Source organism: Alligator sinensis, unplaced genomic scaffold (assembly GCF_000455745.1).
Source record: "Alligator sinensis unplaced genomic scaffold, ASM45574v1 scaffold1238_1, whole genome shotgun sequence".
NCBI lineage: Eukaryota > Metazoa > Chordata > Crocodylia > Alligatoridae > Alligator > Alligator sinensis.
Genome location: NW_005842436.1, coordinates 1,007,960 through 1,020,888, shown reverse-complemented (window position 1 = coordinate 1,020,888; position 12,929 = coordinate 1,007,960). Strand labels below are relative to the sequence as shown.

Below are 12,929 nucleotides of genomic sequence, written 5' to 3'. Positions count from 1 at the left end.
CGCGCCGGCTCGGGCCCGGCGCCGAGCCCACGCTGCTGCAGGGGCCCGGCGTGTCCTGGGTGCACCCCGACGGCGTGGGCGTGCAGATCGACACCATCACGCCCGAGATCCGCGCCCTCTACAACGTGCTGGCCAAGGTCAAGCGGGAGCGCGACGAGTACAAGCGCAGGTGCGGGGTGGGGTGGGGGTGGCAGGGCTCTCCCCCTTCTCCTTCTCCAGCTCCCTGCCTCCCTGGCACCCAGGGGCTACTGCCCGCTCTCCCCCCCAAGCCCAGAGTGGGTGAACGTGACTCCGGGGCGCGGCGTGGGGCGCCCCCCCCCCCCCCCCCAGTTACTAGCTCGGAGGCTGGCAGGCAAGGGGGCTGGAAGGAGAGGGGCAGTGGGTGCAGCTGAGCAGGCTCCTGTGACTCTCTAGTGAGTAGGTGTCGAGGCAAGGTCTGAGATGGATGGGTTGTCCTGGAGGGTCCCAGTTGCTGGCCTCTGTTTCCCTTCCTCCTGCGGTGCAGACAGGCTGAGCAGCCCTCTGTAGCCTAGTCCCCTGGCAAGTGTGGGGAGCCCTGCAAGGCAAGGGTGATGGATCCAGGGCTTGACTTGTCACCTGGCAGGAGGAGAAACAGCCCCGGTGGCCCCTGGGCATTTTGGTTCTGTTCCAAGTTGGCCCTTCCTTTAGTATTGCCAAGGTGGCAGGGGCTCTTTTTCAACAGCTGAGCTTTACCTTTTAAAACTGGTGTCTGTAATGAGATTGGTCTGGGGAGTGGCAGGGCCCAAGGCACAGTTGGGTATAATTGGGGCCTGCAGACACTTTAACACCCCCCGACCTATTTTTAACATCTTTCCTTTATGATATTTTGGGGGGGTTATTTTTTTAATGTGGCAAAAGGGTTAAGCAAGCGGACAGCATCTGCTCAAAACATGGGCCACTGAACTTCAGCTTCAGCCTCCACTTGGAGAACCAGGCCCACTGAACCAACAGGCATGAGCCTTTCTCTTCCACTCCATGGAATGGCAAGGTAGGGTAGGTAGACCCTTCTGTGAAATACCTGCCTGGGGCCCAGGGAAGGTGGGCTGGGCTGGGAACCAGGTAGCAGGGAGTCAGTGTGCCCCTTTCACCAACCACCTTTTATTTCCCTCTCCCTTCCCCTTCCCCTTCCTGGTTCTTTTCTTGGGGCAGCCAGCTATCATTGCCACTCCCTCCCCACAGTTGCAGGGTGGAGGACAGCCAATTTGTCCAATACCAGGCCTGCGCAAGGAAAGATGGACTGCAAGTCTGTTTGCCTTTCCAAATGAATCTGACAAAGTTGAAGGGGCAGGGTCTTTAATAGGGGTATTTCAGCACCCAGGCCATGGGCAGTGAATGAGACCAGGCCGGCAGGCAGAAAAGAGGCTCCTCCTTGTGGTCCAAGCAAGGCTGGATCCCCAGGAGAGCTGGTGTCTGTACTTGACACATCATCATCAGCCTGCTGTGCGGTGTTTGGGAGTGTCACACCAATCATTTTAGAGGTTTTGGGGTCCTGCCCTATTTTTTGTGGGATTTAGGAGGATGGAGTGACATGCAGTTGGGGTACTTACAGAGGGTGCAGCAGGGGGAACGTGTACACGTGCACCCCCTGAGCATGGTAGTGCACCCTCTGCAGGCAGTCACCACTCTCCACCTCACTGCTGACACCGCCGGTGGCATCTGCAGGCAGTCAGCAATCCCTGCTGCCACTGCTGACGCTGCTGGTGGTGCCTGTGGGTGGTCGCCGACCTCTGGTTGGCACTCGCCACCCCCTCTCTCCCACTGCCAACAGTGCTGGCAGTGTCTGTGGGAGCTCCCTGCTCACTGCGACCATGCTCCCGCTGCCACCAGTGCAGCTGTGCCCCCCAGCCACTGGGGGCACGCGCCGTTCACAGGGCTCAGTAGACCGGTGTCCCATCATGCACCACACCCCAGACTCCCTGAAGGTGTGAACATGCAGACTCTTTACTGTGAGGTACAAGAGGAGGGGCTTTGAAGAACCCCACATGTCGCACAGTAACTGCCTGTGTAGGCTCTTGCCCTGTGACAAGTGGAAGCTAAACCGTGGTACCAAAGCTTTGACATAAAATAGAGTGAAACTACTGTAGCTTAGCTTCCACTTACTCCAAGATAAAAGCATGCACGTGGATAATTATCACAGAGCAGCTGACGTGGTAAAACCCTGTTCACTTTTGCTGTGGTACATTGCTTGTATCTCTGTATCATTTTCTAAATCTGCAAGTTATTTTGGCTCTGGGAGCATGGCCAAGCTCTCAGATTGTTTATAGTTGAGTCAGTTTTAGCTGCTCTAGCAAGCTGTAATGCTTTGGGGAGTGAGGCTGTTCATAGTTGGCCCAGCTCTTGGCAGCATCTTTTGTAGAGTCTTCCGGAGATGCGTTACAGGGTGTGTTTAGAGTCACTGTGGGCCTGGGGGATAGTGTTGTTCCTGGTGTTATACCTTTTTAGACTGTTTCCAGGAGCTGGGAGGAGGATACAGTCCCAAACCCCTTCTGCACGCCAGGGGCCCTCTGCAATAGACAGCCACAACTGTGAGCTTTTCAGAATCCCTACTGGAAGGAAGGGGCCATGAGACCTCCATTGTAGGAAGCATTCAAGAAGAGGCTGGGTATTAGTCAGGGAAGAGCTAGGCGCAGCTATGCCTATGCTATACTATAGGTATTTCCCATGCCTCTGCCCTTCGCTGGTTGCTGAATGGGTCCTGGAAGGATTTTTTTTCTCTTCCTGTTGCTGTGTATGCTGGGGGTGGGGTGGGGTGGGGGGGGGTACGTTCCTTAGAAACATTGGGTGTGTTAGCTGCAGCCAAAGCTGTGTTTTTTGGCTGGGGTGTGCCAGTTCTCCTGCTGGGACTTAAACCCAGAGGTTCCTGGTTAGTCTTGCCCCTCGACTTGTGGCCAGACTGATCGCTGCATTTGGAGTCGAGAAACCAATTTGAGTAGGGGGTAAAATTCTATGGACAGGGGTGGGGGTTGCTTTCCTTTGTAGCAAAGGGGCATGGCCCTTTTCCTCAGATCTTTCAAGTGTATTTAATATCTCTCACAGCAGCAGGACACTGGCTGCCATCGTCTCCCTGCTTTGCCTGTGGCCAGTTAAGGTGCTACATGAGGATTTGTATGAGATGACTAGACAGGGATGATACTGCCTCAGGCAGGGGATTGGACTAGATTACCTTTAGAGGTTCAGCCCTGCTTTTCTGTGATTCCCCACATACTTTTTTTCCAGTCAGGGGAAGGGCTTCTGGTATTTCTGCCCCCCCCCCCCCCCCCCCCCCAGGAGCAGAGAGAGCACAGAGGCCTTCCTATCACATTGCCATAGAGATCGTGGGTCTCTGCACCCCAGGCTGTTTCCAGTTGGCAGCCGACTTCTTTGCTGACTTCTAGCTACCTTGCTCTTTCCTCTCCTTAGCCTGCTAGCCCTGCTAGAGGCATGTAGAGACCAGGAGGAGGAGGGGGTTAATACCTAAGGAGTGACAACCTATGTCTCTTGGGCTTTTTCTGTTGCCCTTTAGCCTGTCTCTTAGTTTCTTAAAGACATGGGAAATTCACATGCAGAGTTACAGTTACTGGTCTGGTACAGTGCTCAACACTTCCTTGGCCTCCTTGTGTGCTCTTCCAGTATGAGTGCTTAATTCCCAAACCATACATGCTGCAAACCCTGAAAGTTCCCAGTTGTCTTCCCCCTCCTCGAGGGCAGAGTTAAGGCTGTATTGTGGAAGAAGAGTCATGGTAGCTTAGTAAATCTCAGTCCTTTGACTTTGAGGGATTAAGTCATTGTGTCCTGGAAGGGTACCAGGGGCACAGTCACTGCATTCCCACAGCCTTGACCAGAAGGCCTCCAAACTGCAAGACAACTCACAGCTGTGTGAAGTGGAGAGTGTCTCTTTAAATACTGCATTTTGTTTCAAAGTCCTGCATATGTGGGAGTGGATCAGGAGCAAAGACAAATGATACAGCAACAAGAATCAGGTTTGTTGCAGGCCATGCTCAGGATGGGTAGGAATAGCTGATGATGAGTCAGTGATTTGGTGGGAGGAGGGGATGTGTGTTGCCCTGCCAAGTGCTCTGGGAGTCCCACTGTGTCTGCCCTTTCTCCCTGCCACGCATGAACACAGGGAAATGATTCTAGATGCGAGCTATGCTGAGGCAGCATCACATCTTCAGGTATGTGCCATGGTGACTTGGAATGGACAGTGTTGCAGAGATGATGCCATTCCACCAGAACCTGGTACTACAGACCTAGGAGTCAAACTTGTAAGTAATCCAAACATAGTAAGGGTTGGAGATGCAGAAGTTAGACCATACAAAGAACCATAACTCTGCCCTCTAGCAATGCCATATGATAGTCATATGCCTGCAACTGAGGCACACAAATGTGTGTGGCCCTGGGCTAGATTAAGCTGATTTTTAAAGGTGCATTGGATTCTTTTTTCTCCCTAGATTTATTTCCTTATAATGTCACTGGGGGTGGGGGGCTTTAGAAGAGTGGCTGATCCTTGTCTGTGGGTTGGGTGCGATGGCCTGGTGTTGCCTGGTTGGTGGGTAGCCTGGGCTGTAGGGTCTGTGGACTTTCTGCACTTTATCACTCTCCTTTCCCCCCCATCTCTTAGCACTGTGGCTGGTTGGAGAGGGGGGTGGCACAGAGGTGTTGGATGGCTGGTTGGAGAGGGGGGGGGCACAGAGGTGTTGCAGCCATGTGTACATTGAGCAGGATGGAGGAATTTGTGGCTCCCAGTGGGGACTGTGGGTGGTGAAGCAGTATGCAGGGGTTACAGGAGGACACTTACTCACAGCCAGCATCAACAGCATCCAGAATGCCTCTGAGTCGCTGGGCTGGGCTAGGCTGTGGGGAAGTGGTGCAGTGAGGTTATTATTAGGAATGGTGCATTGCAGAGGAGAATGGCAGAGAGATACAGAGAAAGGAGTGAAACAGGGGACATGAATGAAAGGGAAGGAGTAAGAGGGCTGGTGAAGGATAGAGAGGATATGCAGAAATTTTGCTTCCTCCAGGAATCATTGTTGTTTTCCATCCCAGTGTTGGGTTAAGTGCGGGTACTGAACATATCTTCCCTAATGGTTTTTGGAACCTGATGCTTAGAAGCATTTTCATCAAAAAGGATTTCTCTTCAAAGTCTAGACAAGGCTAGAGGGACTGGGAGGGGGAGGGGTAGTGAGAGAAAAGAGCTTGAGGAAATATTTTTTGTTTTGGGGAATGCAGTCTCTCCCCAGAGAGGGAAGCCTAGTTGGATCAGTTCCCACTAAGCAAACCTTATCTCTAGCACTCTCCTTTCTTTTGACTGCCGCCTTTGTTTTTTTTCCCGGTTCCCTTCCCTCTTCTCCCCAGTTGAGGTTGGAGGAATGCCCCCACTGACCCTTCTTTACTGATGGACAGCTGTCTCAGCCAGTGGTCTGGAACAGTCTGGGAAAAGAACAGTGCACACCTTTAGAGCTGGATGTTATCTGAAAGTTCAGGTTAGCAGCAGTATGGCCAGCCCCAGCTCTTTGAAAAGTCTGAGTCCAGCCCTTAAAAATCGTGAGGCTGTCTTAAAAATGTCAAGATAACTGTGTGGTTCTTATATTATGTTTATATCTTATCTTTTGCTTATTTCAAGTGTGCCTTGTTAAAAATGCAAATTGTGATCTTATGTCACTGGATGACTCCAAGAACCAGGACTCTGGGCAAAACGTTGATGGTTACAACTTTACTTATAATACATACAGGGACTATAAACCTTGGTTGTGTCCAGGGCAATGGTCTCTGTCTAGAGAAAATACCGCTTGCCTGGAGGAACTGAAAATGTAACAGCAACACGCCTCAATTGCACTAACCACCACAGTGGAGCAGGGGGCAACCCAGACCACTACTGACAACACCAGCAATATATTTGATGTAATGCAGTCGGTTAGCAATGTGAAATACAACCCGTAAACACACTGCAGTACAGTACACCGCTGCCTAGGAAGCTGTTCACAGAAGAGGGGAGTGAAATAGAGCTCCCTATCATGTAGCCTATTACATCACAACACAATTCAGTATAAAACTGCCAGTCACCTTGCAGTTGTGTTCAGAATAGCTCTGACTTCTACAGCGGAAGTCTTTTGTGACACAATCCAGCCTAATGTAAGGTGATCAGTTATTACCCAACCCAGCCTAACTGAGGCCAATACAGCCTACTGCAAAGTAAGCTGATTCAGCCTAGCCCATTCCCATTCAATTCATCTTGTTGCAGTGGTTTATTACTACAATTATAGCCCAATGTAAGTCAGCCCCTTATGGCCCAGTATAGTGGAGCCCTTTGCAGAGCAATACAGTTCACGATAGCACAGCCCTCCACAGTCGGGCACAGCCCAATATAGTACAACTTCTCATAGTGCAATGCGGCCTAATATTAGACTGTCATCTGTGTCTCAGAACTGCCTGCTATATAACGTGGCGCATATCACACACATTCAGCCCTGCTCTGCCCTGCAGCACCTAATGCAGCTCAGTGTCTGCTGCTGACCAGTTTAGCGCAGTCCAGTCTACCCCAAGCTGGAGGTCACTGGTCTGATCTGGCACAGTGGGCAGAGGAAGAAGGGACACTGGGCTCAGTCTGCCAGTTGGCCTAATTCAGGGCTGTGTGTGTGCTGCAGCTGCCACAGGCAGTTTGTGGTGGGTATCCCAAGCTTCCCCTGCATGGCCTGAAAGGCAGCTGGTATTGCAGAGTAAGGCTGGCAGAGAAGAGTGGAGGGCCTGGCTTGTGGTCAAAGGGAGTGACATGCATCTAACAGCTGTAGCTGTCTGGAAGGGGAAGAAGCAAATTCCAGAGCACATTCCCCATCCTACACCCAAGGTGGGAGCATATCCTGTAGTGCACAACTGAGCTGTCAGGGAGGGGACCCACAGAAGCTGCCAGCTCTGTCCTGCCCAGCTGTGCAGGGCAGCAAAGCTGGAGGGGTGTAATTGGCACCTTTGTCTCACCAGGTGGGAAGAGGAGTATACTATGCGTGTCCAGCTTCAGGACCGAGTGACTGAGCTGCATGAGGTGAGGGTCCTCTCCCTGCATCCCTAGCCCCCTGCTGCTTCTCCCCAGTTCTGATCACTGTCTTCCTCTCTCCCTGATCAGGAAGCTCAGGAAGCCGAAGCTTGCCAAGAAGAACTGGCCTTAAAGGTGGAGCAGCTCAAGGCAGAGCTGGTTGTATTCAAGGGACTGATGAGCAATGTGAGTGCCCTCCCCTAACCCCTCCCCTGCTTGATGGACACCTCCACACCCCATTCTTTTGCTCAGTAGGCAGCGGTGATTTTACTAGGGTAGTGCCAAACCCAAGGGGGATGTGATGTCCACAGCAGTAGCCAGTGTGAGTGCCTCCAGTGCAAGCTGCCCCAGTAATGCTGATGGCACCAGCCCCCTCAGTGTGCTAGTTGCAGTGTGAGCTCCCTTGGCACTGCCTTGGCATTACCATAGCCCTAGGTACAGCACCGTGGGAAGGAGCTTCTTGCCAGAAAAGCCCTCTGTGCACCAAGAATTTTCAACCCATAGGAACAACAGGCTGGGCATACAGGAGGACCACAGGAGCATAGGGCTGGGGAGGGCCACCTCGGCCATGGAGACCAGTCCCCTGCATTTACAGACCAGGGCCTTTTGTAACACTCCATTCTCCTCTGTCCTCTGGGCTGGTTCTTATGGGGTCAGAACATCACGGAGCTGGATACCAAGATCCAGGAGAAGGCCATGAAGGTGGACATGGATATCTGCCGGCGAATTGACATCACGGCCAAGTTGTGCGACGTGGCACAGCAGCGCAACTGTGAGGACATGATCAAGATGTTTCAGGTGAGAGGCATCTGCTGCTGTTCCTAGTTACACTGCTACCTCTTGGAAAAAGAGATTGTAGCCAAAGGCAGAGACGGAGGAGGTAGCTAGCCCCTTTTAGGGAGATGCTCAGTCACCCTGACTCTTGTTCCATGAGCTCATGAGCTCTCCCTCTTGGGTCAAGTCACTGGGATATGGACCAGTAATCAGAGGAGGACAGGGAAGTTACTGAAGGCTCCAAGCATGATGTAGGGCATTCATCAACCTCCCTTTATTCAGAGGTGTTGGGCCCTGGGTCCCCCAGTGATGGGGGAGCAGCTGCAGAAGAGGGAGACATGGTGCTAAGTGTCTGTCTCTAACTCCATCTCTCTCCTCCCCCCCCTCTCTCTGTCTCGCTGTCTGTCTCTTTCTCTATCACTGTTGCTGCCTCTCGCTCTCTGCCTCTGTCTCTCTCTCTCCCCTGCAGAAGCAGCTGGTTAGTTTCATTCAGTTGAGAAAAATGTACAAATTAGAAACTTTCTATAAAATAAAGGTTTGACTGTAAATATTGACATATTTCACTTTTCTCAGACTCCCTCTCTCTCTCTGCCTTTCCCTCTCTCTCTGCCTTTCCCTCTCTCTGGATCTGGGGGGTTGTGTGATTTGAGTTCTGTAATGAAACTACATTTCTTCTCATCAGATTCACAGACTCCATCTTTAGTTGCATAATTTTTTTTTCATTTTAAAAATATGCTAAAAATCACATTTTGGTCATTGCACCATCATTAACCTGATCATAATGAGCCCGTCTCTCTTCCTCTCTTTTCTTCTTCTTTCCTTCTTTCTTTCTTTCTCTCTCTCCCTCCCTCCCTCCCTGCCCCTGCACCATTCTCTTACCCTCCATCTCCTTTCCACTCCCTACACCCCAACCTTGCACCCGGCCTTGTTTCTGTAGTCTCTGCACTTGTCTCCCATTAAGGTCCCAGGCGCAGCTGGGCGGAAGCGAGAGCGGAAGCAGGTCAGCGATGAGGACACTTCACTGTCTGAGAGTGACACCTCCAGGAAGCCTGAAGATGGGGAAGATGAGACCACAGCCATGAACATTAATGAAGAGATGCAGAGGATGCTGAATCAGCTGTGAGTGCAGCCTGGCTCTTGCTCCTGTCCTGCTTCCTCCAGTTCTCACTTTGGGAAGATGCTGAGACTGGAGTAGCTGGGAGCGGCTCCCCAACCAGCACCCTGCTAGTTTCCTGCAGCTCTGGCTGGAGGGAGAGGCCGGGACTGGCGCAGACAGACATAACACTTTTATCCCAGTTTAAATGTGCTTCAAACCACAAGTGGCCAGATGTACAAGCCAGTTTAGAGTGGTTTAAGCCTCCTGCACCCTTTCAAAGATGTACCTGGATAATTGAATATTATTTAGAACTGGTTCGCCATGAACCAGTTCAATGTTACGTGCAGATACTAAGCTTTCCATGACTAGTGTCCAGTTGGTCCTCCCACCCTCAAATTAGTCTGGTATGCAGCAAGCACCAGTCTATTTCCAGGAACTGAAATAATTGATGGATGACCGGGGGGGGGGGGGGTGCACTCTTTAAAAGCTGTGAAAGCACCCAGGTCCCAGAAACCCAGGAACAGTGGTCCAGTCACCTTCCTGCCCTACACAGACATCTAGGCACTCCCGGTCAGGGTACTACCACACCAGTTTCAGTAAAGTACAGAAATGGGTCTTTGTTGAACTGGCTGTTAGTAAGAAGGGGGAGCAGTGGGTACTCACCAGCACCACCTGGTGGCGGTTCGATGGCACTGGAATGCCTAAACAGTGAACCTTTCTACTTGGAACCCTTGGCAAAGTACGTGCGGGCACCTCTGATCTGGCACCTTTGTGGGCCGGTTTCTAGTCGATAACATTCTCGGAACATTTGTTGCGTCTGTCCAGACTGTGCCCTAAGGATGAGTTCAGCACTCCAGACCCACTCTTTATGGCTCCTCCAGCTACTGATATGTGGTTCTTTTTCCCCAGGCGGGAGTATGACTTTGAGGATGACTGTGACAGCCTCACATGGGAGGAGACTGAGGAAACGCTGCTGCTCTGGGAGGATTTCTCTGGATATGCAATTGCAGCTGCAGAGGCACAGAGCGAGGTAATGGTGGCCTCCAATTTCAGCTGTACATATGAGGACAGAAGTGTTCTGCCCACTCCAGCCCTTCTGTGTTTTAGTTCTGTCTTTGACTGCTCTGGGCTCCCACACTGTCTCTTAAATCCACCAGTGAGAATACCTGCCCCTCAAGTGGGAATGAAATGTGTTCTGCATAGGCCAAGATGAGGCCTTGAAGGGCCCCTAGCCAAAACCCCTACTTAGCATGCTTTTGACCTGCTTCCCCAGACCCTAGGTGGCTGCTAGTTCTGAGTTGGGCTATGATGTATTTGCCCAAATCCTCCAGGTATCTGTGCAAAGCTGTAGGCTGCTAGAAGCCCTGGACTTTGAACTGTCTGCCTTATCCATGCTCTTTGGCTTTGTGAATGGTTACATGCCACATATGTAGCCCATTGTTTTGGTTCCTTCTCTAATCTCTCTTTCTCTCTGGTTTCCAGTGTCTGGCATTTCTATATTTACACCCTTCTTTTTCCCCAGCAGCAGGATGACAGTCTAGAGAAGGTGATTAAGGACACAGAGTCTCTCTTCAAGAGCCGTGAGAAGGAGTATCAGGAAACCATCGACCAAATTGAGGTGGGAGAAGGAGGAAGTGGGAGAGATGATGGCACAAAGGGGTAGGGAATGGAAGAGGAGAGGATAGACCCTAGGAGTGGAAGGAAAGGGGAAGCCCATAGCAGGAACAGGGAGTTGGGAATTGGCTGGCTGGTGAAGCTGGCTGGCCCATGCCCTTTGGCATGAGGGAGTATTGCCAGTGCCTTTGAGCCAGGTGGGGCATGTGCCAGAGCCCTGCCAACTGGTTCAGCTCCTCATTGCTCCCCCTGTGCAGCTGGAGCTGGCCACAGCAAAGAATGACATGAACCGACATTTACATGAGTACATGGAAATGTGCAGCATGAAGCGTGGGCTGGATGTGCAGATGGAGACCTGCCGCCGGCTCATCACCCAGTCTGGGGACAGGTGAGTTCTTAGACAGAGAGGGCCAGGGTTTCTGGGCTATGGTCCAGGTGCTGGAAGGTGAACTGGGTCCAAGCAGAGGGTCTGGGAGCCTGTCTCGGCTGGGTTCTGAATAATCAGATACAGTGTCCTCACAGCCTTTGCCCAGGAGCTAGTTTTGGTGCCATGTGTCTGTAGAAAGTGAATCATGCTCAGGTGTCAGTTTTGACAGGTGATGATGTCATCTCAAGAGATCTTGATGCCCCCACCAGAGGGACAGAGTGCTGCTGAACTGCTGGGATGTGCTAGCTAATGGGAGCATTAAACCAGGGTAGCTGTAGCCTGTGCACTGCTGCAACAAGCTCGTGCTTTCACATCCCACCCCCTGGCCTCCCTGAATTGTCAGGCACCTTCAGGGCACTTCTCTGAGCAGGTTCTCCTGATATCAGCTCCAGCGCACCTCGGTTCCATAAGACTCCTCTCCCGTGTATATGTTTTCAGGACTCGTGTTGTTCATATCACTTGTTGGTGCACAGGGGCTTCCCAGCACCTTTCAGCACTGGAGAACCTTGCTGGCCATCTACTCCCCTCACACTCCAGTGAGGGCACTTCTGCTGTTTCCCTCCCCCTCCCCTGTCCAGTTCTTAAGTGGCCCCTTCCTCTCTGCTGGTATCTGTGATCTTGCCCTCTTCTCCCCACCTTCCCACCACCTGCTGTTCCCTATGTAAGCCTTTCTCTTTGTTTTCTTTCAGAAAGTCTCCTGCTTTCACTCCAGTCTCAAACAGTGAATCAACCCCAAACGAAGAAACAGAGGAGTCTGATCGTGACCCCCCAAGTGAAGCCTCCATCAGATAATTAGGAAGGCCCCATCCCTTTGCCACCTTCTTGGCAAGGGAGAGGGTGGGGGTGTCTGAGCCATGGCTTGGAGCAACTGACAGGAATGTGGAACTGCCATCAGGACTCTGTCACCAAACCCCTCCTGACTCAGGCCAGGCGGGGGATTCACCCCAAAGGGACATGTAAGTGGGAATAACTAGATAGATGTGAGGGCCTTCGTGTGGGGCCCCCTCCAGTTCCCTCTGTATTCCCTTCTCCTGCTTTGATCCTTCTGGGGTTCAGGAAGGGAGGATCCCACTTCACTATAGCAGCATCCCTGGGACTGGGGTTCCTGGGACCTCCCAACCCCAAGTCATCTGGCCCCTGTCCTGGTATACTTGACCTGGCTCCCCTGCTCCCTTTGTGCTGCACAGAAGCAGAACCGGAGCTGTGCCTCTCCGCAAACTGGACCTTATACTGGTGCCAACTGGACTGAGTGCTGGGCTCCCTGCCCTCCCTGTTCACTGAACACTCACAGCATCCTTATGCCACCCTGCACAAGGGGCTCGGGAGTCTCCTCTCTTCGGGGACATTGGCTTGGCCACCCCACCCCTTCCATGCACTTTGCTTTGCTGCGGATTTGTGGTGCAATGACACGTGAACATGTTTGTGACAGAAACAAGGAACCATTAAATGGGATAGTTCCCTTTTCTACAGCTGCCTCCTGTGTGGGGTTCATTGGGGCTAGCCAGAGGGTGTCAATCTGAGGTGTCTCCATCCCTCCATGGGGTGTGATCTGAGTGCCAGGAATATGGCAGGATCAGGGACTGCATTGCTGAGGCTACACTGGACTCAAAGGCTGAGCTTCCAATCTCATGCTATATGTGTCAGGGCATTTTTAAGTCTCCCTCAGAAGCATTGGGTTTTGGCTGCAGCCAAGGCTGGCCTGCTGAGTCCAAAGCCGGAGGTTTTTGGCTAGAGGGTCTTGCCCCTCTGCTCAGGGTCAGACCAATAGACATATTTGGAGTCAGGAGGGCATTTTATCCCACTGTCAGATTGGTATGGACTGGGGTGCGGGGGTTTGCCATCCCTTGGTTAGCAGGGGGCATGGCCCTCTACTTGGGATCTCTTGAGCATATATTATAACAACCTTTTACAGAAGAAAGATATTGGCTGGTGTGGTTTCCCTGCTTTACCTTTGGCAGGTTAGGATGTTATGTCTTAGGTTCTGTCAAGGT

General features: G+C 52.0%; 1 protein-coding gene across 1 annotated transcript; it reads left to right on the top strand.

Moving 5' to 3' along the window:
• Window positions 1–2: 2 nt before the first annotated feature.
• Window positions 3–12,405, top strand: IFFO1 (intermediate filament family orphan 1; the record flags this gene model as incomplete). The annotated part of the gene is made up of 10 exons (XM_006030321.3): window positions 3–169; window positions 6,976–7,036; window positions 7,118–7,213; window positions 7,685–7,825; window positions 8,271–8,279; window positions 8,739–8,920; window positions 9,807–9,927; window positions 10,420–10,515; window positions 10,769–10,899; window positions 11,628–12,405. Coding segments are annotated over 10 exons (1,107 nt in total), but the record flags the coding sequence as incomplete, so codon positions are not given.
• Between the last annotated feature and the right edge of the window lie 524 nt (window positions 12,406–12,929).